This window comes from Lepidochelys kempii, chromosome 11 (assembly GCF_965140265.1).
Source record: "Lepidochelys kempii isolate rLepKem1 chromosome 11, rLepKem1.hap2, whole genome shotgun sequence".
Classification (NCBI taxonomy): Eukaryota; Metazoa; Chordata; order Testudines; family Cheloniidae; genus Lepidochelys; species Lepidochelys kempii.
Genome location: NC_133266.1, coordinates 64889726 through 64914505, shown reverse-complemented (window position 1 = coordinate 64914505; position 24780 = coordinate 64889726). Strand labels below are relative to the sequence as shown.

At 43.1% G+C, this 24780-nt stretch overlaps 1 protein-coding gene across 7 annotated transcripts in view; it reads left to right on the top strand.

The window, feature by feature from the left end:
* KANSL1L (KAT8 regulatory NSL complex subunit 1 like) overlaps positions 1-24780 on the top strand; it is a 97839-nt gene that overhangs the window by 37718 nt on the left and 35341 nt on the right. For all 7 annotated transcript variants that reach the window (XR_012154379.1, XM_073306701.1, XM_073306703.1 and 4 more), the window contains one exon: positions 12400-12604. Coding sequence is in view for 6 of the 7 variants with exons in the window: in XM_073306701.1 (XP_073162802.1) it covers positions 12400-12604 (205 nt within the window). In the remaining variant the exon portion in view is untranslated. The remainder of the gene's footprint in view (positions 1-12399; positions 12605-24780) is intronic.

Below are 24780 nucleotides of genomic sequence, written 5' to 3'. Positions count from 1 at the left end.
GAAGAGAATACTTGCCATCTGTGGAAAATCAGTCCCCTTGTGACTCCGCTAAAGTCACAGAGGGTGTTTATGGCAAAGTTTGGAGCAGAAGACAAGTCTCCGGACTCCTGGTCCTGTGCCTTAACCATAATATTGTGATTTCAGAAATTATCTTTGATTTGTTTAAACAAATTTATTTCTAGAAATATTTTCAGAACTATCTTTTTAGAATGAGATATGTCAAATTTTAAACTATACTTGTGGGGGAGGGAGGAGAAATTCCTTGCCTTCTGCTGTACACTACTCTTCTAGTATAGTCTTGCTGTCATGTCTTAGCCTAAAAGATGTAAACATGTGTGTGTCTGTGTGGGGGTGGAGGGGCACTGTCATGTACTTGCTGTAGGGTTTCTAGGTTTTTATTGTTTGCTAGTAATGTAAGAAACTTTCAACATGTTTAACTGAGGTTTGAAATAGAAAGTGAAAAGGGAAATATTGTGGAGGGTGATATACAGCGGAAGGGGGAATTTGGTTTATTTGTGCTGTCTGATTTTTAGTAGAACTATGTTATAGTGTTTCTTGTATTTGTTGGAGGCACATACAGTGTTCATACAAGTGTCTCTTGTTTTATCAATCTAAATAAATGAATCACTGACACAGTAGATTTGGAGTGTTTTTCAAAACAGTGAGTTCTGTTTTCACCGCCTTCCAACTCTGTGTAATAGCTGTCATCTGTGGAGCATGGAAGCAGGCATTGTTTTCTGGAGAAGCATTTACACTTTTCAGAGGGTAGAGGGTAGAATGAGAGGGCTGCAAAGCAGTGAAGTACTACTGGTAGAGAGCAGTCCATACAAACTAAATTGAACACATTTGAAAAGCAAACATTGGAGCTTCTGAATTCCTGTCTCCTACCCAAGCCACTTGTGTTGGTCGGATTGACTTTTAATTCATAGAGGGGAAAATGTTCTGCCCTGAACCAAGGCTTTTGCCAGTGACAGAGTGGTAGCAGAGCTTTGCTGTAGCAGCTTCTGCAACCCCTGTGAGCTCCGTTGGCTGCAGGAGGGTTTGATTGGTAGGTCCACCTAGGGTGTGTCTACATTGCAGCTGTCAGCAAGCCGCCCAGCCTGGGTAGGCAGACTCACTCTAGTAGTGTGGCCGTTGAGGCCCAGGCTGGAGCTCAAGTCTGTCTACCTGGGCTGGAAGGATCACTCCCCTCTGCAATGTAGATATACCCCTAATGTTTGAGTCAGTGACTCCATTCTCCCCCTGATCCCTCATTATGGTACACAGGCAGCACTTGCAGAATTGTGGGGGTTGCAAACCCTCTATATAGGCTCCCTGTATCCTTCCTTCCCATTAGAACAAAAACTTACTGTTTAACTCTGGACAAAGCCATCTGTGTCTGAAGAGAGGGTAAGATTTGCCCTGTGAGTTGTACCCAGCTCATTAACATTAAAGAGGTAAACTTGCATGAGAATGAGCCTTGGTTTTGGTATTTTTCCAGCTTTGCTTAATGCAGATCCCAACATCATATCCTTTTGCCAGCAGGTGGAAAGAGTAAACAAAGAGAAATTCATTGTAACCTCCCCTTGTAAATGAAGTCCTAAGGACTTGAGCGCACACACTCTTGACAGATCCTCACTGTTGGGAGCATGCATCTTAACTCCTCTTTGTGTAGAAAACAATGACTGTTGGGCTTGCACATGTGGCATGCACCCCTCCATGGATCCAAACTGGGAAAAGGTATATAAAGGATCTAGTCTCCAACTGTTCTCAGTTCATTTCCTGCCACTAAGCATTGGAGTCTCTGAACCGTTATTCATCCTGACCGCACTGCAGACTATCTGTTTTTCTAAATGCTACTATTTATTTGATAGGTTATAGTTAAACAACATTTAAAATTGATTAGTAGGTTGGTGCTTGGCTTAAGACAGCTAGGTCTGTGTCAGTCATTGCACAATTCCAGATTGGTGTTTGTCCGTGCTATGTGCAGTTCTGATCTGGATATCATCCATTTCCTGTTCTAGAATAGTCATTGACCATTCTGTTGCCTCTTGTTTTGTGGTGTCCTACAATATTTTGATGCAGATGGTGGTGTGCGTCATGAGAAAATGTCTAGATGGACCAGCACACCAAATGCCTTCAGAGCCTGAGGGGAAAAAATCTAAAGAACAGGCACCATGATCTGAGCCTTCATCAGATCTGAAGCATAGGAAGAAGTAAGATGCAAACAGACCCTCCTCAATCTTTCTCTCTTCCACCCTTACGAAATAACAACATGGATCTGGGCAGTTGTCCAGTGCAAACTGATCCTTCACTTAGTCACTTCTCCAAGGCTTCTTGCCTTTGACTGATGACTCCAGAGGGTTTTCACTCCCATTATTTTCTAATCTCAAATTAAACAGGTGAGTCTTCAAACTTTATTATAACGGAAAGCCCAGATCAAAATCATGTGGAAATTCAGGTTTTGTATGGTTAAGCTGGCCACTGTTCCTCTTTTTATAAATTGTCAAGATTGATTCTAGGCTTTTGACAGAAATATGTTCTGATACATTTCAGTCAGGGCTAAACATAGGAAGTACCTCAGATTCTGGGTAGGCACACAATCCTTGTGCTTCAGTGTGGTTCTCAAGTCTTCACCAAATACATCGTGGTGATAGTGGCCCATCTAAGGTGCCCAGGGATACGAGTAAATCTCTTGTTTGTCAAGGCCCAGTCTCCTCAGTGAGTTTCTTCCGAAGAACATAAGAATGTCAATACTGGATCAGACCAATGATCTGTCTAGCCCAGTATCCTGTTTTCTGACAGTGGCCAATGCCAGATACTTCAGAGAGATTGAACAGAACAGAGACTTAGGGACACCCAGAGCATGGAATTGCATCCCTGACCATCTTGACTAAAAGCCATTGATGGACCTATTCTCCATTAAGTTATCTAATTCTTTTTTGAACCATGTTATGCTTGTGGCCTTCACAGCATCCCCTGGCAATGAGTTCCACAGGTTGACTCTGTGTTGTGTGTAGTACTTCCTTATGTTTTGTTTTAAACCTGCTGCCTGTTAATTTAATTGAGTGACCCCTGGTTCTTGTGTTATACGAAGGGGTAAGTAACACTTCCTTATTGACTTTCTCCACACAATTCATGATTTTATAAACCTCTGCCCTATCTCCCCTCAGTCATCTCTTTTCCAAGCTGAATAGTCCTAGTCTTTTTAATCTCTCTTCATATGGAAGCTGTTCAATATCCCTAATCATTTTTGTTCCCCTTTTCTAATTCTCTTTTAAGATGAGATGACCAGAACTGCACACACAATTCAAGGTGTTGGTGTACAGTGGATTTATATAGTGGCATTATGATATTCCCATCTTATTATCTATCCCTTTCCTAATGGTGCCTAGCATTGTTAGGTTTTTTTGGCTGCTGCTGCACATTTAGGAGATGTTTTCATCTGCTATCCATAGTGACTCCAAGATCTTTTTCTTGAGTAGTAATACGAGTGAAGGCACAAAGCACCGTTTTTTAATCCCGGAACGAAGGGCATAGTCTCCCAATGAAGTCGGGGCGGGTCCCAAGTGAGGCGAGGGGAAACTAACTACACTAACGCTAATAACTAACTATACAAGAAAAACAAAGAGAAATAATGAACAGTACTGGAACGGATGAGAACACTCTTGTAGACAAACTATGAGCACGGAGGAACAAGGATTCTGACTCTAACAATGCAGCAGTAAGGGAACCAAAGGGGCGCTGCCCCGCACATCCTCATATAACCTTGCCTGGAGCTTGAGGTGACATACTACACACATGCAGGTCAATGGACACTGCTGCAGAAATCTTTCAGAGCATGGCGCACATGCGCACCCATGTTTGGTATACATATAGGGCCCATCACTCAAAGAAGAATAGCTAATATAGACTCCTTCATTTTGTATGTATAGTTGGGATTATGTTTTCTAACATATATTACTGTACACTCATTAACATCGAATTTCATCTGCCATTTTGTTGCCCAGTCACTCAGTTTTGTGAGATCCCTTGTAACTCATAGCAGTCTGCTTTGGACTTAACTACCTTGAGTAATTTTGTATCATCTGCAAACTTTGCCACCTCACTGTTTTCCCCCTTCTTCCAGATCATTTATTAAATGTTGTTCAAATGTGTTGAACAACATTGGTCCCAATACAGATTCTTGGGGGACCCAGTTGTTTAACACTCTCTCCATTGTGAAAACTGAGCATTTATTCCTACCCTTCTGTTTCCTCTCTTTTTAACCAGTTACTGATCCATGAGAGGACCTTCCCTCTTATCCCATGACTCCTTACTTTGCTTAAGAGCCTATAGTGAGGGACCTTGTCAAAGACTTTTTGAAAGTCCAAGTACATTATATCTACTGGAATACCCTTTTCCACGTTTGTTGACCCTCTCAAGGAATTCTAATGGTACTGAAATAATTGCCAGGATCATCTCTGGAGCCTTCTTTAAAAATTGGTGTCACAGTAGCTATCTGTTGTTTGTCTGGTACAGAGGCTGATTTAAGTGATAGGTTACATACCAGTTAGTAGTTCTACAACTTCATATTTGAGTTTCTTCAGAGCTCTTAGGTAAATACCATCTGATCCTGGTGACTAACTACTACTAAATTTAATTCCAAAACCTTCTCTATCAACACCTGAATCTGGGCAGTTCTCTGGATTTGTCACCTAAAAAGAATGACTCCAGTGTGGGAATCTCCTTCACATCCTCTGCAGTGAAGACCAATGCAAAATAATTCATTTAGTTCCTCCACAGTGGAGGAATGCTCTTTTTTTCTTCCCTGAATGCTCCTTTAGCACCTCGACCGTCCAGTGACCACACTGATTGTTTGGCAGGCTTCCTGCTTCGGGTGGTCTTGCATTTGTTTTTGCTGTTTTAATTTTTGTGTCTTTTGCTAGCTGTTCTTCAAATTCTTTTTTGGCTGCCTAATTATACTTTGACGCTTGACTTCTCAGAATTTATGCTCTTTTCTGTTTTTCTAAGTAGGATTTGACTTGCAATTTTTAAAAGATATCTTTTTGTCTCTAACTACCTTTTTTTACTCTGTTTAGCCATGGTGGCATTTTTTTGGTCCTCCTCTGGGTTTATGACATACAGACACACACTTTTAGTTTGAGCCTGTATTACGGTGTTTTTGAAGTTCCCATGCAATTTGCAGGCATTTCAGGCTTGTGATTGTTCCTTTTAATTTCCATTTAACTAGCTTCCTGATTTTGTGTAGTCCCCCTTTTTGAAGTTAAATGCTACTATGGTTGATTTCTTTTACTCTCCCCACGCCTCCCAGGGATGTTAAATTTAATTACTTTATGGTCGCTATTGATGCGCAGCTTAGCTGTATTATTAACCTTTTGGACCAGATCCTGTAGTCCACTTAGGACTAAATCAAGAATCTTGTTGAATCTCCTTGTTGGGAGAATTCCCAATTCATTTTGCATAGAACTTTTCCTTCACTAAGACATAGAGACTAACGTTCATAGGAGCAGCTGTCAACTCTATAGTGTTGGCTGCTTTCCTACCAGGAGAGAGAGAGTCAAAAATACATAGCTTTAATAAAGGTGCAACCTCATGGCATGGAAAATAACCTTTTGAGTCTTCTGGGCTTATGGCCTCCTGCACATATGTGAGTCTGTTTCTCTTACTGAGAATGTGGGCTCTGCAATCCTGGCTAACCATCAGTTTCAGAACAGGAAAAGGCAATTTACTAGCACGGTTGAGAGTGCCATAGCAAATTCAAGAATTCCACATCTGGTGGTGGTTAATTTCCAATATCCTTTTGCAGAGTCGTATTTTGACAGCCATCTGAATTTCCATTTATAGGAATGGATGCTTCAAACCTGGGTTGGGGAGTCCATCTGGTCGACTTTGTCAGGGAAACCAGACTGTGTACTACTGGTGCTGAGACCTTTACTTTCCTGTACCAAGAATTTGTGACAAAGCAAAGCCACAGGTGTTATTTCAGTGGATATGGAGGGACAGGATCTCACAACAGATTTTTTTGGTGGCTGCTCAGACAATTTTTCCGAAAATATTTAATTAACTTTAGGAAAAAGAAATAAATATGCCTGTAGACATGTAAAAATCATTGTAACTTATTTATGTAGGGTTTTCTGAAGACTCAATAAAAATAATGTACAGTTGTCTCTATTTAGGGTGACTGTATTTCCCTATGCTGAATACGGGACACCTGGTAAAATTACTCGTATTCAAGTGAATTCAACGGCAATCAATCAGAACTATGCAGTACAAACGTTCAAATTAACATCAAGTTGACTGAGCCACTGTTAAAAAGAATCGAACTATGCAGTATTGCTTTTTATTTACTGTCTTATCTTTAAGGCTTTAGGATTCACATGGGCAGAGGTGGCACAAACACACACACTCACTCACTCCCATATATCTCTCTCACACAGGGATGGGAGGGGTGACCAACTGATCCAACCCTCCCTGCCTGGTGCTCTCCGCCATCCATGTCTGGCTGAGCCCCTGGGACAGACCCGCCTCTCCTGGTATCTGGTGCTGCGTCATCCTGAGGCAACATGTGGGGGGGCGCCACAGGGTCACATGGCCCCCCTCCCCAGATTTCTATCAGGGTTCACACCAGAATGTGGCCAGCAGCAGCCTTTTGGAACTGTGTAGGAAGGAAGGACAGAAGCTGCTTCCAGTCGCGGGGCAGGCGGGAGGGGAAGGGGACGAGAGGGATGACCTGGACCATGTCTTTGCAGAGCTCATCTCTTCCCACTCCCCTGTGGCTGGAAGCTGCTTGTCCCTTCCTGCCTGCACAGTGTTGAAAGGCAGCTAACACCTCCACCACCTGTCCCACGACTACAGTCAGGGCAGAAAGGGTTAAACCCTAAGGACACATTGTGCACCAGGGACCTCAGGGGCTTCAGCAAACCCGGCCTGCGAGGTGGCTCAGCAGGGGAGGGTGCCATGGGGATGGAGCGGGTGAAGAGGGTGCTAAGACCCTGCCTGGGACCCTACTGTGGAGCCTGCAGGGTCGGGGTGGGAACAGGCTGGAAATCGCTTCTCCCCACCACTCCAGAGCTGAGGGGCGGATAGGCTTCCCCATGCCAGCTCTGTGGGGGCTTTGGCACATACCGGAGAGTCTTGGGCTTTCCTGGGGCACCGGCCCAGCCAGAGGCAGTGGGGGGAAGGAAGAAGCCTGCCTGCCAGCCAAGCTGTTGGTGAGCTGAGTGTCCGACCAGGGGCTGGTTCTCTGCACAGCACTGGGAGCGGGACGCACCCCACCGGGGGGGATATGGAGGAGCTGAGGGGGTGGGTGATGGTGAAGGGGCAAAGCAGGGAGAGGACAGCGAGAGGGGGTGCAAGTTAAAGGGCATATGGGTGGGCAACAGAGGTGACCCGTAACTGGCCACTGCCTGGCACCTATCCGCACACACCAGCCACTGCAGCGTGCAGCCAGTGTGGTCCGGAAATGGGACGGGGCGAGGACCTGCTGGCCGAGAGCTGGCAGGAAGTGGGGGCTGCAGTGACGGACAAGCAGGGGCAGTGGCCGGCCCTGCAGGAGCTGTAGCTTTGCCTTCCACACCCACCCCTATCGTCAGTCACTGGAGCCCGCCACTCATTGCTGGTGGGTGAGTGGCTGGCAAGCAGGGATCCGACCAGCAGCAGGACCCGTCAGTATTGATGGGGGCGAGACAGAAAATATGGGACAGTTTGCCCATTTTTAAGAAAGAGTAGGCCCACCTGCAGGAGGGCTGAAATACGGGACTGTTCCTCCTAAAAACAGGACGTCTGGTCACCCAGTCTTTATTGGACTTAAACAGAATAGAAACACAAATAAGGTTCTTTGCACATTCTTGTCTTTTTTGTTGTTGTGTTTTTTTAAAAGATGTGCTAGCTAGTAAGTCTGCTACTGTGAAAAGTGATATTTGTATGTTTAATATCATTTTTCATAGCAGACTTACTCAACTGGGGCAAGCCGGGGACAAATTAGGCCCTGGATTGGGAGGTGGGTAGGGAGGCAGCATGGGCAATGGGGGAAATGGATGAGGGGCGGGCAGTGGGGATGGTCAGGGGCAATGGGGTGTAAGCCTGGGACCAGAGCCCACCACCGTGCAGCTGAGGCCGGGGATGGGGCCAGGGCCCGAGCCCCCCGCCAGGGGATGGAGCCTGCTGCTGCATGGCTGACGTCCGGGGCTAGAGGAAGCAGCGGGGGTCAGGAGCAATGCGGGGTGGTGGTAGTGGTAAGTCCACAGCAAGAGCCTGGGGCTGGAGCCCACCATTGCACAGCCGGGGATCAAGGCTAGATCCCAAAGCCCTGTGGCCGAAGCCCAGGACCAGAGATAGCAGCGGCGGCTGGGGTGATGGGTGGGCGGGGACTAGAATCAGAACCTGTTGCTGCCCAGCCGAGGCCAGAGTCAGAGACTGGAGCACTGGCACTGGGGATGGAGCCCAAAGCCCTGTGGCCAGGGGACAGAGCCTGCCCTCTGCCACCCCAGGGCTGAAGCCCGAAGCCCAAGCTCCCTCACTGTTTGTATCTCTGGAGGGGTGCAGGGTACAATCCCTGCTGGGGTATCTAGGTGGAGGGGCTGCTGCTTTGCACTAGACCATCCTCTCCCAAATCACTGCCCAGAAGGCTGTGGCCACAAGAAAAGCCCCTGGTGGCTGCTGGTGGCCACTCATTTGAGAAACTGGTCTTAAAACAGACAGTGGGAGGAGCTGGCAAGGACATCAGCTGGGCATTTGAAGAGCCGGACAGAGCAGCAAGGTTAGGGAGGCAGAATTCACAAGGACTGGGGAGCTGGGCTTGGCAGCAGGGCTTCTTACTGAGTCATTGACTGTGCTGCCCAGTTCCCAAAGTCCCAGCCCATCTTCCCTGTTTTTTGGACCTCTTCTCCTACTCCGTACTCATTTCCACAATTAGTTCTGTTTTTATTAATGATACTATTAATAACAATAAAAGAGGAAAAAAATAGAAACGGTTAAAAATGAAATACAAAGTGTAAGACCTTCACTGTGGAATGGAGTTTGGGACTTGGAGAAATGGGAAGGGGTCCATAGAACGAGGCTGCTGGTTTAGGGCCTGGCACCAGGCTAAGCAGGAAGCCTGGGTACCATTGGCCTCTGCTACCCATCCCAGCTCCCCAGCTGTGTAGTATGACTCTGTGGCTCCCATTAATGCCCAGCTTCTCTCCGTCCATATACTCTCCTATACAGCTCAACCTTTAAACTCTGATAATTATCAATATTAGAAAATGTCACCCTTTTTAAATGGCATGGGGAATGAGAGTCAGGGAACATCAAGAGGAGACGTCAAGGGGAGGAATGGAAGAGAAGAGCTTGTGACCATGAACATGGAGAAGGAGCAAGAGTCCCTGGGGCAAGGAGACTTCAAGGGTTGGTGAGGTATGGAAGTGAACATAGGATAGTGTGTAGTAGGGCATATAATAGTCTAGGAGGTAGAGATGTGGGCTATAGGGGATAAGAAGGCTCCCAGAAATCGGCCGCCTCTGTCCGGGAAATTGGACGTTAATCATGTCATGAGAGAACAGAGTGTATAAAGTAGTGACATTTTTATGTGTAGAAAAACTGTTTAAAATAAATTTGTATAGGCTTTAAAAGAAGTTCTTGTCTTCATAAGTGTGCGTGGTTGGGCTTGTGAAAATAATGTGGCTTTGCAGATGGAGGGAAACAGTCATTTAAAAAAGAGAAATCAATTTTTAAAGTAACTTTCTAATTTTTGTTAATATGTACAGAATACATGATAGCGTTGGGTGGTATAAAGATTTTATTAGCACTTGGTATTTTCTGCTTAACTCATTGACTTCATCACTGATGAGTAAAGTGGTCATTGTGACTCATGCCAAAGAATACCCTTCATACCATACCAAGTCGTACGTGTGTGTAATATAGTATACGTTTTTATATGACAATTGTTTTATAATGTATATGAAATGAAATGTCTTATAGGCAGACAGTCCCATTTTGTAGGGCCCCGTTTTGCAGCTTAGAGCTAGTTGTCAGAAAAGATTGATTGTTGGTATTGTAATGAGCTCATTTCTATTGTTTTATTGTCTGTTATCACGTAACAGTTGTATAAGCAATCTGTGATTTGTGGATTTTATCAAACTAAGATAAAAAATAACAGGAGTTGGTGCAGACAGATTACCTATTATGAAATCAGGGCATGAATATCTCATCTACTGACATTTCTCAGGCAATTCAATGTTTTGTTGTTTGTGGTCTTTGATGTTATAAAAATAACGCACACTTGAATGCTTTTTGTAGTGAGCCTTTAACTTTGCAGGCAGATGTTGCTACAGCAACAAAATAAAGCAGGATACTATAAAAGTTAAATGCACTCTTATTGATTCATTCCCACCCAAGTGGAGGGTATTTTGGATTCTTATACTGCATTGAAATTGGTCTGATGAGGCAAACCAGCTCTAAATTAGTAACACCGATTTAGCTGCTTTCAGTCGTATATGATTATCGTCTCTGGGTGCTTTGTACTATTTTTGGCTTTTTAATACTTTCTCACAGTATAGTTTTTTTGTTTCTTTTTAAAATACTGCATGCTAATGAGTGTTGGTTTATAAGCAGCGTGCATATGGATCAAGTTTAGCGAGATGTTTGGAGAAATCCACATGTGAAAGAGGTTAGGTGTTACAACTTGGCCCAGTACCCCTCTGAATTGATGATGCTATCCTACAGTGAGGGGACTTAATTGCTGGATTCAATGTGCTTCAAAACCAGCTGGGTCTGGGCAGAGTCTAATCACTCTTTCTAGCTCTCTGTCTGTAAGGCACATTCCCAGGCTTAGACCCTGTGCCTGGGCCTTTCCTTGGGGGATGGGACTCTGCAGTTCAGCTACCCGAGACCCTGAAACCAGTGCTTCAGAGCCTCCCACTCACACATGCTGCTCCTAGGCTGAGGGCTCTCTGGGCTTCTATTTTAAGCCAGGCAGTACCTGGAAACAAAGCAAGGAATCCAGAGTGACTATTCTTAAAAGCTCTTGAGTAACCGATCTTTGAAAACAACAAAAAGCCTGGCAATGCCCCCTATACTAGTCTGATCTGGCCTCATCTGAGAGTTGGGAGTCCAGGGTTTGTCTGTGTTCAGACTGGGTGGAGTTCCTCTCTCCCTCTGTCTCTCTCTCTCTCCTGTAAATGCTCCTCAGAATAGAATAGAATTTCTGTCTCCTTACCATGTGCTCTACTGCAGCGGTTCTCAAACTGTGGGTCGGGACCGCAAAATTGGTCGCAACCCTGTTTTAATGGGGTCACCAGGGCTGGCGTTAGACTTGCTGGGACCCGGTGCCAAAGCCCAAGCCCTACCGCCTGGGGCTGAAGCCAAAGACCGAGGGCTTCAGCCCTGGGTGATGGGACTCCGGTTACAGGCTCCTCACCTGGGACTTCAGCTTTGCCCCCCCCCCACCTGAGGCTGCAGGGCTGAGGTTAGGGTCGTGTAGTAATTTTCATTGTCAGAAGGGGGGTTGCAGTGCAATGTAGTTTAAGAACCCTGGCTCTACTGGAAGACTCCAGGTTCCCTCCCCTAGTCATGCTCATGCCCCTGTGTAGAAAAACCATTGTTCGTTTGAGGGTCAGAGACAGCAGTTGAGACACAATCAAATCCAGTGGCTCCAGATTGCTGATAGCTTCTCAGCATAATCCTTCAATAAGACGTTAAATACCTTTCCCGGGCAGGGCAGCTGTCTAGAATGCAATTCCTTGGGTTTGTCTTAGGCAAGATTAGACATGTGTTGAACACACACAAAATTAAGTTTATAATTTGATACAAGTGTGTCACACTAGGCTGATATCTTTTATTCTGAATGAGCCTTGGATTATAGTAGTTTTTTTTCTATTTAGTTACATTTGCCAAATAATTTAAAATAATTTAAGTAGCCATGCTACCTTGAGACAAGATGATGGGCCTGATCCCATGTTACTTATGCCAGTGTAATTCCATTTACTTCAGTGGAATGTGGATAAATAGGGAAATGTCATGAATTGAGGTGTAGAGTTCTCAGCATTAAGGGTAAAATGCATAACGGAGTTGGTGTAGTTATTCTAAAAGCAAGTAGTATAATTCCAGAAACTTTTTGTACTCTCAACCTTAACTCAGTTTTCGCATAGGTTTTGTCTGGGAATAGAAAAGAAAATGTGAACAAGATATATACAGAATTCCTTACAGTGTCACAAAAGGAAATTCGTAATGTTAATAAATCAGTGACAAACTTCTTATGCCACCAGTTGTGATTTCTTGAAGTAGTATGTTAAAACACAAGTGTTAATTTTGGGTGCCTCTAGAATTATGGGGCTAATACGCTTTAGTATATAAATCTACTAGTTGTGAGAGGTTGCCTTTATATATTGAGCATTCTTGACCTTTTTGACTGATTTCAGTATTTTCCTGGCATTTCAGAGCTTCAGACAACAGAGAGGAAATGTCATCTTCTAGTAGCCAGTTGCTTGATCATCAACACATCAAAAAAAGAAGAAAAGACAGGACAAGGCTGAGATCTCCGTCTGTAACTATCATGAGCACATCTGCCCGAACAAGGCCACTTCAGAGTTTCCAGAAGAGGAAACTATACAGAATGAGCAGTGCATGTTGTTGGAATCAACAGGTAGAGCTGTCTCCTATCCTTTAGAAGACAAAAGCAAAGATTCCAGCTGGCAGTGTCTGTATGTGTCTGTCTGCTATAATGGTATATTACATGCTGCTGTTTTGATTGTTCAGTACATTCAGACAGCATGCAGTACACGTGACGGGAGTTTAGCTGTGTCAGCGGGAGTTCATAGTTAAGGAGTTGAATATAAAAATTGTTCAGAATCCTGCTTTATCAAATTCATGCATTTGTTTTACAGTTATCTTTACATTCACTTTACAGTCGGGGGTGGGGTGATTTAACGATTTTTTTAAGGAAACTTTACTGCTGAGGAAACAAGCTACAACATAAATCTGCTAGCTGTTTGCTTTTAGAGCATTTGTTTAACTAAAGAAAGTTTACACAGCTGGTAGTGCATTATTGTGTGGGAAATTAAACTGCTATATCTTAATCTTGTTTCCGTTTTTGCCATTCCCAGCCAACTCTGCTCGCTTCTTCCTAGCATCAGTAGTGCCTTAAAACTGTCTGTTATATATTAAGATTTTGTCTATTACAAAGAAACTGAATTGAATTAAATGCTTAATGTGGAAAAATCTATTTTAGACTGCTACTTGTGTAAGACAAATGCTGTTTGTAGCCATGTCCACTTTTCCAGGAGTACTCTGTGATTCCAAATGTTATGAATACTGAGTGAGTTTGCCACTTGCTCCTAAAGGGTTGAATTACCTGCTGTTTTCCAAATTTGTTGTAAGGTCATTATTAAAGCAGCATTAATCCGGAGGGATTTTGATGCTTTGCATGACCTTCCTGTACCTTTTAGACACTGTATTATAATGGTGCTTTTGCATCACAATAACACAGCCTGTTAGCATTTCCATTCTAAAGTTGGATTGGCGTGTAGGTGAGGAGGGCATTAGTGAACTAGGATTTTGGAAGGTACTGTTTTGCTCTCTCGCTAGTTTTTTGTGTGTACATATGCTTATACTAACTTGAAATTTGTTTTGATTTTTAATTACTTCCAGTAGTATGTCATCTTTAATCGCACAAATTAAATTTTATGAGCACCTCTGAAAATAGGAAATACAATGGATATGTGAAAGTTATAATGGCAGTACTGACAACCCCTTAAGGGAAAGAATAATAAACACTGTGGGTGAAATCTGGACCTCATTGAAGTCAATGGCGAAATTCCCATTGATATCAATGAGCCAGGATTTTACCATATGAATAGATAAGCAAGCCTTTTTGAATCTGAATATGAACAGATATTCACAGATAGTGTGGTTAAGCCATTGCCAATAAGAAGCAAAATTTCAAGTTGTTATACAGTATATTCTCCTTAGATTAAGAAAAAGATCTCCACCTATCTGCAGCAAAAAGGGCCAGATTTACAAAGGTATTTAGTAGAGCTGGTGAGAAATGCTGTGACAGAATGTTTTTTTCATAGGAGAATGCTGATTCATTGAAATCAAAATGTTTTGTGGAGGTGGCTTGATTTTGACAAAAGTCTGATGGAAAGTAGGCAGGTTTCTCTCTGAAACCTTTCTGGTTTCCTACCAGCTTGCTCATTCAGCTTCTTGGCAGCCTGGTCTTCCAGACTTCCTGCAGTTTGGCAGCCTGTCTAGAGGATTGCTTGGAACTGAGAGTCTGCAAGCTCTGGGAGTTCTAGCTCGTAAGCTTCAATGCCCCTCAGCTTCTTTGTGGTTCACCTGGCATGCTGCCATTGAGTGAGGCTTCTAGGTTCCCAGCTTCTCTGCAGCTTGCCTGAAGGGCTACTGCAGAACTGCTTCCAGGCTCCTGTTTCCCCTTCAGCCCATTGGGTACTGAGAGTGCTGGCTCCAAAGCTCAAAGTCTCCTCGCTCAGCTGGGACTCCAGGATCTGCGGCTCTGGTGCAGCCAGTCAGGTGGACTACCATGGAGTCAGGGATCCAAAGGCTTTTCCAAATAGGAACAAAACTAAATTTTGAAATATCAAAATCCTCCATGAAACCAAGTGACCTTCCTCTGCCCATAGCAGGGGTTTAAGCCTAATGATCCCAAGATAGGTGCCTAGTGGGATTTTCGGAAGTGCCATCTGTACCTTTAGGTACCTAAATAGCTTTGAATATCTGGCCCAAAGTTACTACAGTGCTGACCAAAGAGGGGAAAAACCCATAGAAAACAGTAAAACTAGTAGGTATGTGTGTGAACTGAAAAGTAGTGACCTAATGCATCAGCTGCGCAGGACCAGAGGATGGGGCCACTAGGGGGTGGAAGACAAATGTGACTCTGTCTCACCTTTTCTTTCTTGGATTGTGGGACTGGCTGGGGATGGAGATGGTCCTGGCTGCATGTTAATTTGTCAGACTAGGATTTAAAGGTATGGTGTTAGGAGTTAGCTGCCATCTTTTACAGATATAGCATAGACTTCAACATGCTAAAACAGTTGAGTAAAAGACCTTCCGTGTGTGTCGTCCCCTCCCCCCCCCCCGCCGCCCCATTCCTGCCACCCTTGGCTTTAACTCAGCCAGTTCATTATGTGTTAAGGGCAGTGTGCCTTGTCTACTGGGATTTTTCAAATACGTTATTTAGCGCATTACCTGCCACCTTAAATCTTAGTCTGGACAAGCCCAGATTGGCCACCGTAGTTTGCACTTGATTGTAATGGCTCCCTAGGAACCATAACGCTGGTGAGAATTGATGGAATGCAATGTGCTTTGGCAGTCCCTCCACTTCCTATGCAAGAAACCACCTATACCTACTGTGACAAAGTTCCTCCTCTACCTTGGTGGGTCTTGCGCTTATTGGCGGATTTGCTTGCCTTGGAGCTTCACAGCAGCCCTCAGTTTGGCCATTTTCATGAAACCACAGTCCAGGTCAACTCCTCCTGTGTCTGACCAGGAGTTGGGAGGTTTGGGGGGAACCTGGGCCCACCCTGTACTCCGGGTTCCAGCCCAGGGCCCTGTGGAATGCAGCTGTTTAGAGTGCCTCCTGGAACAGCTATGCAACAGCTACAACTCCCTGGGCTACTTCCCCTTGGCCTCCTCCAACACCTTCTTTATCCTCACCATAGGACCTTCCTCCTGGTGTCTGATAATATTTGTAGTCCTCCAACAGTATGCATTTTCAGCTCCTAGCGCCTCTTGCTCCCCACTTCTTACCCGCGCACCACAAACTGAAGTGAGCTCCTTTTTAAACCCAGGTGTCCTGATTAGCCTGCCTTAATTGATTCTAGCAGCTTCTTGATTGGCTGCAGGTGTTCTAATCAGCCTGTCTGTCTTAATTGTCTTCAGAAAGTTCCTGATTGTTCTGGAACCTTCCCTGTTACCTTACCCAGGGAAAAGGGACCTACTTAACCTGGGGCTAATATATCTGCCTTCTGTTACTCTCCTGTAGCCATCTGGCCCCACCCTGTCACACTACCTATACATCTGTAGGCGGGGACCAAGAGCTGGCTGTGCAGGCTCTACACCAGCTGAAGGTTTCCCTCGCCTCCTAGGAATCCTTATGTACTCATTTAGGATGGCTTTAAGGTTCCTTTATGCCACTTCTACAGCCCAAAGGGACCTTAATGTGGGCCAGAATGTGGCCACTTCTGGATCTCTGGATTCAGTTCCTAGTTGCCTTTTCAAAGTCCAGTTTTTAGATTAATTTAAATTTTAGCAGTGGGCTTTTACAGATGGCAAAATGATGTGTTCATTTCTGAATCCTTTGCTTGGATGGTGTTCTCTTTATTGACTAGGCTCTGTCTCAGCACTTTCGCAGTGTTTTGCAAAGGAGGAGCCTACAGTATGGGAAGCCCAAGGAGTTGATAATAGGATACGGAGATAGGATCCAGGTCCCAGGGGACCGTTGTCATTATCACTATTGCGGTAACTGGAAATCTTAGTAGAGGAACCAAGGATTACATGAGCCCAGAAGACTGCACTGAACTTTTGCATCTAGAGCAGTTCTCTCCAGCCTGGTGTGGAGGCAAATTGAAGGAGCAACCTGGAGAAGTTAGCACTGCTGCTGCGTGTGCTGTAACTCTTGTGGAGAAAAAAAATTAAAAAAAAAAAAAGAGAGATGGTGATCCTGCACTGTCAATCTAAGGCCTTTCACAAACGTCACACTCATTAAAACGTTAAAAATGAAGGAGAAAGAAAGAAAATGCTAGGCACATAATGCCTCTGCTGGAAACGAGGGGAAAGACATCTTGCCAAGGAAGTCAGTGACAAAATCAGACTGGGCATTTTAAACATGTTCTGACAACCTAAATTAAATAGATATCAAGTCCTTGAATTAAGAGCTGTCATCAGTGTATCACTTCCTTCAAGAAATTTTATTCTTTCTGTGGCCTAGCATCCTTTCTGTCACTTTCTCTTCGTCTTAGTCGCTACGGTTGGTTACCCGGCCATTGATGAGATTGTTCAGCGTGAAATAGAAGAACAGAGTATCAGCCCAGGCTGATTGTTCGATTAGGCAGAATTTCTAAGGATGAGGCTGCAAAATGGCCACTGGCCCTTGAGATTGACCGTTATTTTGTCAGAGAATGCAACTATCAGTTTGTCAATAGATTGCTTGATCTCGGACAGAGAAAAATGGATTTCACCTTAAAGGGATATATGGAGTTTCATGCTGGATTCTTAATTCAACTTAATAATGTGATACTGGTCTCTCTAGCAAGAAATGACCATATCCTCTTTATTTTGGATACTTATATTGCCTCTGTTACCATAGTATCTGAGCACCTCACAATCTTTAATGTATTCAGCCTGACAACATCCTTGTGAGGTAGGGAAGTACTGTCATTCTCATTTTACAGATGGGGGACTGAGGTACAGAGAGATTAAGTGATTTGCCAGAGATCACAAAAGTCTGTGAACGTGCAGGGAACCAAACCTGAGTCCCAAGCTAGCACCCTAACCAGTAGACTGTCTTCCTTCTGAGAAGTAAAAAAGCTTGTCCTCCCTTTGTCCCCTTCCAGTTTTTTACTGGCTCATTTTAATAACCTTCTCCAGGATGCCGTTGCCCCAGAATCGTGGTGGATGAGGTAATGCAGTGGAGTAGTTCGACTGAGACAATTTAAAGGTGACTACATTGTCTGAAAAAAGAAAAGGAGTACTTGTGGCACGTTAGAGACTAACCAATTTAAATTGAGGTGCCACAAGTACTCCTTTTCTTTTTGCGAATACAGACTACCACGGCTGCTACTCTGAAACCTACATTGTCTGAAGTATCCTTCTAGCTAGATTTGAGATTGTATTTTGAGATAACTAATTACAGTAGATTCCACTCATTAGCAACCTCTTGGTTCCCAGCAAAAAAGTTGCTATTGTCTGAGAGCTGCCAATAAGCAAAAGGCAGATTTGTGGGGCTGCAGCCAGGGAAGAAAGCGCTGGGACATGTCCCACAAACCTTCCTGCGGTGCTCGGCACATCCCAGTGTAAACCTTCCCATGAGGCTACAGCTAGGGAAGGAAGTGCTGGGATGCGCCGAACCCGGGTCCCTGGCGTTAGGGCAGGGCATAGCATGAAGCATGCAGGGAGAAGTACTGTGCGGCTCTGTGGGCCCACAGTACCTCGCTCCTTGTGGGAAGCCCCAGCATCCAGGCTGCAGCCCCCTCCTTATTGCTGCTCTGCCCGTAGCCTCCCCTTCCAACCTCATCTTCCAGTCCACAGCACCAGGACTCGGGCAGAAGCTCCCCTGTTGGGTGGTGATGTGGGTGCCACACCCACCTGTGCGGCAGCAGGTCCCAGGCCACATGCAGGTTTGTGGGGCTGTAGATAGAGAATGAAGCACTGGGATGTGCTGAGCACTGGCTGTGGACAGGTGTGTGTGGCTGCAGCCAAGGAAGTGCTTCCTTCATGGCTGCAGCTCTGCAAACCTGCTTGTGGCTGGGGCCTATCTTCCAAAATGTTGTTGCTAAGTGGTATGTCTATTGCCAGTAGCCGAATCCAGTTAACATTAAAGTCGATGAGACAGGATTGGTTCCTAACAAAATGTTGCTGTGAAGCAAAGTTGTTAACATTGGGATTGTGGCTTAGCAGCATCCACTATATCTGACTTCCTAAATTGAGGGGATCAAGTAACTCTGGTATAATAGTTTGAACGGTTTCAGCGTGGTAGACTGTTAGTCTGTATCAGCAAAAAGAACAAGGAGTACTTGTGGCACCTTAGAGACTAACAAATTTATTTGAGCATAAGCTTTCGTGGGCTAAAGCCCACTTCATCAGATGCATGCAGTGGAAAATACAGTAGGAAGATATATATACAGAGAACATGAAAAAATGGGGGTTGCCATACCAACTCTAACGAGAGTAATTGATTAAGGTGGGCTATTATCAGCAGGAGAAAAAAATTTTTGTAGTGATAATCAAGATATATTCCTACTGTATTTTCCACTGCACGCATCTGATGAAGTGGGCTTTAGCCCTCGAAAGCTTACACTCAAATAAATTTGTTAGTCTCTAAGGTGCCACAAGTACTCCTCGTTCTTTCAGTTTGAACAGGGTTGCTTTATTCTGTGGTCATAGGCAATTTTATGCACCCCTTTATATTGGCACCATATGCTTGGAATAGCTTTCAGTTTCCCATTTGCCAAATGCTGCCTCTTGCCCTTCACATCCCTCCATGATCTTTTGGGAAGCTATTTTTAGTTAATCTCTGCATTGCTAAAGTTCATATTGCCTTATTCCTGAACTCTTGTCCCATTTGTCAGTTGGATTGTAAGGCCTTTGGGAGAAGGCTCATGTGTGTTGTGTTCTGTGCCGTGCTCTGTAGATTTACACTGCTATAGAATACTCATGATAGTTCTCAGATTCTTGTGTCCCAGAATCTCTTTGGGCTTATTCCAACTCAGTGTCTCTACACTGGCCTCTGTTTTGCCAATTTCTTCTTTGCAGAAAATAGCTCGTTTTGTTTCCTCCTCCTCTACTGGATTCTGTTATCATTTGTTATTATTTAACATTTATATTGTGGTAGCACAATAAATGACACAACTTGGTAGGATCCCTTTGTGATAGGTAGGTACTGTGCAAACATAGTAAATGACAGTCCCTACCACAAAAATCTGTACAATTTGAAAGATGAGGCATAAGAGATGGGAGAGACTAACAGTCAGGCTATTGGAGGTTGGGGGAGAAGGGATAACAAATAAATATAATAGGACATGGGTCATCAGGCTCTATTATAACCATTTGCTGATGATTAATATCCTCAGGAGCCTGTTCATCCCTTTGGGCCAGGCTTTGCCTGTTCAGCATGACTGAGTACCACTACTAACCTGTAGGTAAGAAGAATGGTCTCTCTTGCTCTGCAATCAGTTTTTCTCTTGATTCCTAACGGGACTCTCTTGAAGACTCTTCTCTGATTACAGACCCTAACAAATACTAGTTTTCTGAGCATCTGTTAGACTCTGAAGCAAGATAGGTTTGTCTCTGGAAGCGTATTCATTCTATTTTTATTTCATTGTTCAAAAGACCTTACAGTATTAGAAAATTAGGCCATTTCTTGACCTCAAGAGTCAGTACATAAGCCACTTTTAGCAAACCATCTTTCAAAATAGAAGCTATGATTGTAATGCATCTGTGCAGTTCATCAAGATGATTTTTGAACAATTATTCAACTGTAGGATCCAGGTTAGTATGTTTTAGTACATCAGAGACACAGGAAGTACAGTAGACCCTCAGAGTTATGAACACCAGAGTTACGAACTGACCGGTCAACCAGACACCTCATTTGGAATTGGAAGTACACAATCAGGCAGTGCAACAACAGAGACCCAAAAAACACCTGTATAGTACAGTACTTTATTAAATGTAAACTACGGGGAAAAAAAAGAGAGAATGTTAAAAAAAAAATTGACAAGGGTAAGGAAACTGTTTCTGTGCTTATTTCATTTAAATTAAGGTGGTTAAAAGCTGCATTTTTTTTCTGCATAGTGAAGTTTCAAAGCTGTATTAAGTCAGTGTTCAGGTGTAAACTTTTGAAGGAACAACCATAATGTTTTATTCAGAGTTATGCACAATCTCCATTCCCGAGGTGTTCATAACTCTGAGATTCTGCTGTATCGTGTGTTAGTCTGGAAGCTCAAGAGCTCCTGAATTCTAACTGTGACTTTGCCACTCGTTAGCTTTAACAACTGGCAAGTTATAAACTTTCTCTGTATATGTATATAACAGTTTTCAAGTACATAAAAGGTTGTTACAAGGAAGAGGGAGAAAAATTGTTCTTCTTAATCCCTGAGGATAGGACAAGAAGCAATGGGCTTAAATTGCAGCAAGGGTGGTTTAGGTTGGACATTAGGAAAAACTTCCTAAGTGTCAGAGTGGTTAGGCACTGGAATAAATCTCCTAGGGAGGTTGTGGAATCTCCATCATTGGGGATTTTTAAGAGCATGTTGGACAAACACCTGTCAATGATGGTCTAGATAATACTTAGTCATGCCTTGAGTGCAGAGGACTGGACTAGATGACTTCTCGAGGTCCCTTCCAGTTCTATGATTCTGTGTTTCTGCATCCACTGAATGGTGATAATAACTTACCTTGCCCACTGTGGTATTGAGAGCTATGTAAATGCTTATGAATTATGAGGAGAATGGAGTTATGAAATTGTGGAGAGTGGACAAGAGAGAGGTTTCAATCAGGGAGCTGTTTGTATTGCTCGGTATTATTTTAGCTTTTTAAAATGATAAATATAATTTAAAAAGCCAATCTGTAATAGGAAGAGGTTTAAATGTAAATATATTTCTAGTTATATGCAAAAGCAGAATTAAAAATAACCCCTTAAAACTAGAAGAAGAGGTTTGAATTTTTTTATTTTTTTAATTTATTTTTTAAATTAGGCAGAGGTAGAAATTTTAATTAAACAACACAAAAAACTTTAAACTAAATTGATATCAAATTGTGCACTAGCTAACCCATTCAGCCGCAGGATCTTATCATTATAACTATCGTTTTCCTTCCTCTCCTGCTGCTTATGTCACCAATTTGTTCTTGCATCTTGTCTTAAGCCATCCAGTGGTTGTTTCTTGCAGTCTGACCCCACTTCGTAATTGTGATAGTATGCAGTCCCCTTACTTAAAAGTTCCGTAAAGCAATGCGTTGAGAGGACTGCAACTTAACAAAATGAAACTTCTCCAAAGGAGTGTTTTTACTTTGTGTGCAAAAAAGCACAAAGCTTTTAAATTCTAGTCTCAACTTGGCCAAATAATAAAATGTTTTCATCCTTATAGTACCATTTTCAGTTGCTCCCCTAGTTCCCATTTTGTTACTGGTTTTGACTGATATATGTTCTAGTGGTTTTTTTAGAATTTTATCTATGCTGTCTGCTGCAGTGTATGTGGCTAATAATGAAGTGGAAAAGTAATTGTTCTTGCCTTGACATTTGATTTTGGTAGCTTTTCACATAACGTCCCAGGTAAACCCACAATTCTTGCTATTTGGGTTTTTGTGTTTAATCTGTCCACACTAGTAAATGTCTGTGCGCCTAATTAGAGACACAAGGTGGGTGAGGTAATATCTTTTATTGGACCAGCTTCTGCTGGTGAGAGAGAGAAGCTTTTGAGCTTACACAGAGCTTTTCTTCTTATCCGATGTTTTACACCTTATTGGTTATTTACATCTGAATTGGTGGAGTTTTATAACTACTTCACATTCCCTTTACACAATTATTAATCACTATACAAAGTAAACAGCAGTGGAGTATCAGGCTCTGTGAATATTCCCTGCTAGGTTCTTTCCTTTTGAAGCCGCGCTTGGCTTTTCATTGTAAGGGTGAGAAATACTAATTTCTCCTTGTTTTAAAATTTCTCTATGTTGTGTCTCCATCTACTGGTTAAACATGACAAATTTGGTTGTCTGGACTGACTTAAAATTACAAATAATGTACTAAAGGTGAATTACCTTAGATGTCAGTAAGAGTATGAATATTTTTCTCACACAGTGGGAATAGGCATGAGGAGTAAAAATTACATCATAGCAGTGTTGTCAACTCTTGCCATTTGGATCTTGCGGTATGCTGTGTCTAAAGCCCCAACAGCTGGAGTCAAGTGATTACATAGGAATCCCAGATTTAATTTCTTTTAAAATATCTCAAGATTTTTCTGGGTCCCAGCTCGTGATTTTTGAAAGCGTAGGGTTGGCATAAGGATGGCAATAGTGTTTTATGGTTATTACAGTACTTGTTATTTTTAAATGACATACACACATTACTATCTAAAACACGTAAAGACTGAATATCTGCTCCAGTTTTAATTTATGTTTTAAGCTTTTTAGGGCAGGGAGTGTTTTAATATGCCCTGATCTTGACTGGGTGGTCTTTGCACTACTGTAATACAAATTGTTGTTATTAATAATTATAATACATGGAGAACTTCCTGTCTAAATTAAGACAAAAACTGGAATTGACAGCGATGCAGGGAGGGGTTGGGAGAAAGGCAAGTGTTAACAGAGTATGAACATGCACTTACTTAGGCTAATGCATGCATCTTGAGGGTTCCACCGCATTTTGGTTGAAGGGGGTAGGTGAGGGAGGGGAAAAGAGAGAGAGAGAAATTATATATAAATATTTGTAAGGTGTTTTGAAGACTGTATTTGAATCTCCTCCAGGAAAATCTGTACCGTATTAGCCATATTGTCACTCACTTACATGAGGTAAGATACTCATGTAGATTTCTTTGTGAATCATTATTACAATTACCTGCTTTCTCTCATTAGTTTATTCAGCCTATACATATTTAAAAGTAATCTTTCTTTAGGGCAGTAATACAGTCCAACATGTTCTTCCAGAGCTGTCTTCCATATAATGAAGTAATTTTCCTCCTTTAATTGCACTAAAAGTATTCTGTTGATCTTTTGCCTTGGTATCTCCAGATGTTGACTGCCCCAGTTGTCTGTGCATAGCTTCTTGGCATAGCCAGTCTATGAAAAGCTGTGAATATAAGGAATGCTGTTGTGTTGCCAACTCTCCTGCAAACTTGTTTCAAGTAGAGCAGGGGTTCTCAAACTTCATTGGACCGCAACCCGCTTCTGACAACAAAAATTACTGCACGACCCCAGGAGTGGGGACCGAAGCCTGAGCCTCTCCGCCCCGGGTGGGGGGGCCAAAGCCCAAGCCCCACTGCCCCGGGCCAGGGGGCCAAAGCCGAAGCTCAAGAGCTTCAGCCCCAGGCAGGGGGCCTGTAACCTGAGCTGTGTCACCCGGGGTTGAGGGCTTTGGACAATAGGCTTCGGCCCTGGACGGTGAGGCTCAAGCTTCCGCTTCAGCCCTGGGCTGGTGGGGCTTCAGCAAGTTTAATGCCAGCCCTGGCAACCCCATTAAAATGGCGTTGCAATCCACTTTGGGGTCCCAACCCACAGTTTGAGAACCGCTTAAGTAGAGGATCAATTCTATTTCTACAAAAGTGCTTAGCACCTTTGTAGAAATATAAAATCTTTCTTCTTGATTAGTCTGCTGGGGAGCAGTACATTTCCTGGAGAATACGATCAGCGTTCTGTAAATACAAGTAGTAGCTGACAAAGTTTGGAACAAAAAAAACCTAGTCATCAGTTTTAACAATAAAAAATCCTATTCAGAAAGAAGAAATCTATAACCCTGTAGCCCCTGTGGGTTTATGTGTTATCTAATGGGAAAATAGCGTTATCATTGGAACACTATGTGATTTTCTGGATAGCAGTAAATCCATCTAATGCAAACTTTTGTGGAGATAGCTATGTTGGCCAACCAATCAGGCCAGGCAGGGTTTCTCAGCAATAAGGATCTGGCATGGTCCGTTTCAGATTCCTGCAGCAAAGAATTTATTGTGTTATTTCCTTCCAATAGTTTCTTGACCATAAATCTGCTTCTTTAATTTCTACCTTATAGAATTTTTTCAAAATGTGTCAGCACAATTACAAAAGTCTTTCATTTGTCTTATTTAACTGATCAGTGATGAAGCACAAAACTTCCATGTTCAATTGATATTTTTTTAAAATTAAAAATAAAAGGTCAGTGTTTCAGGCAAAACACACAATTCCCATTGAATAGAAGTACAGTCTCTCTAACTGTCAGTGTATTATAATATGGCTCAGGTTGGAAAGAAAATCTTAGTCTGCTTCTGTGAGGGAATGGATGGCCCACGAAAATGGTAACAGTTATAAAACCTTTTCTGACCTTAGACCAGAAATTTTAATTTGGACAGGTTGGCTTATAAGTAAAAGCGGTTATCATCTGATAGCTGTTTTGTGAAATAAGTT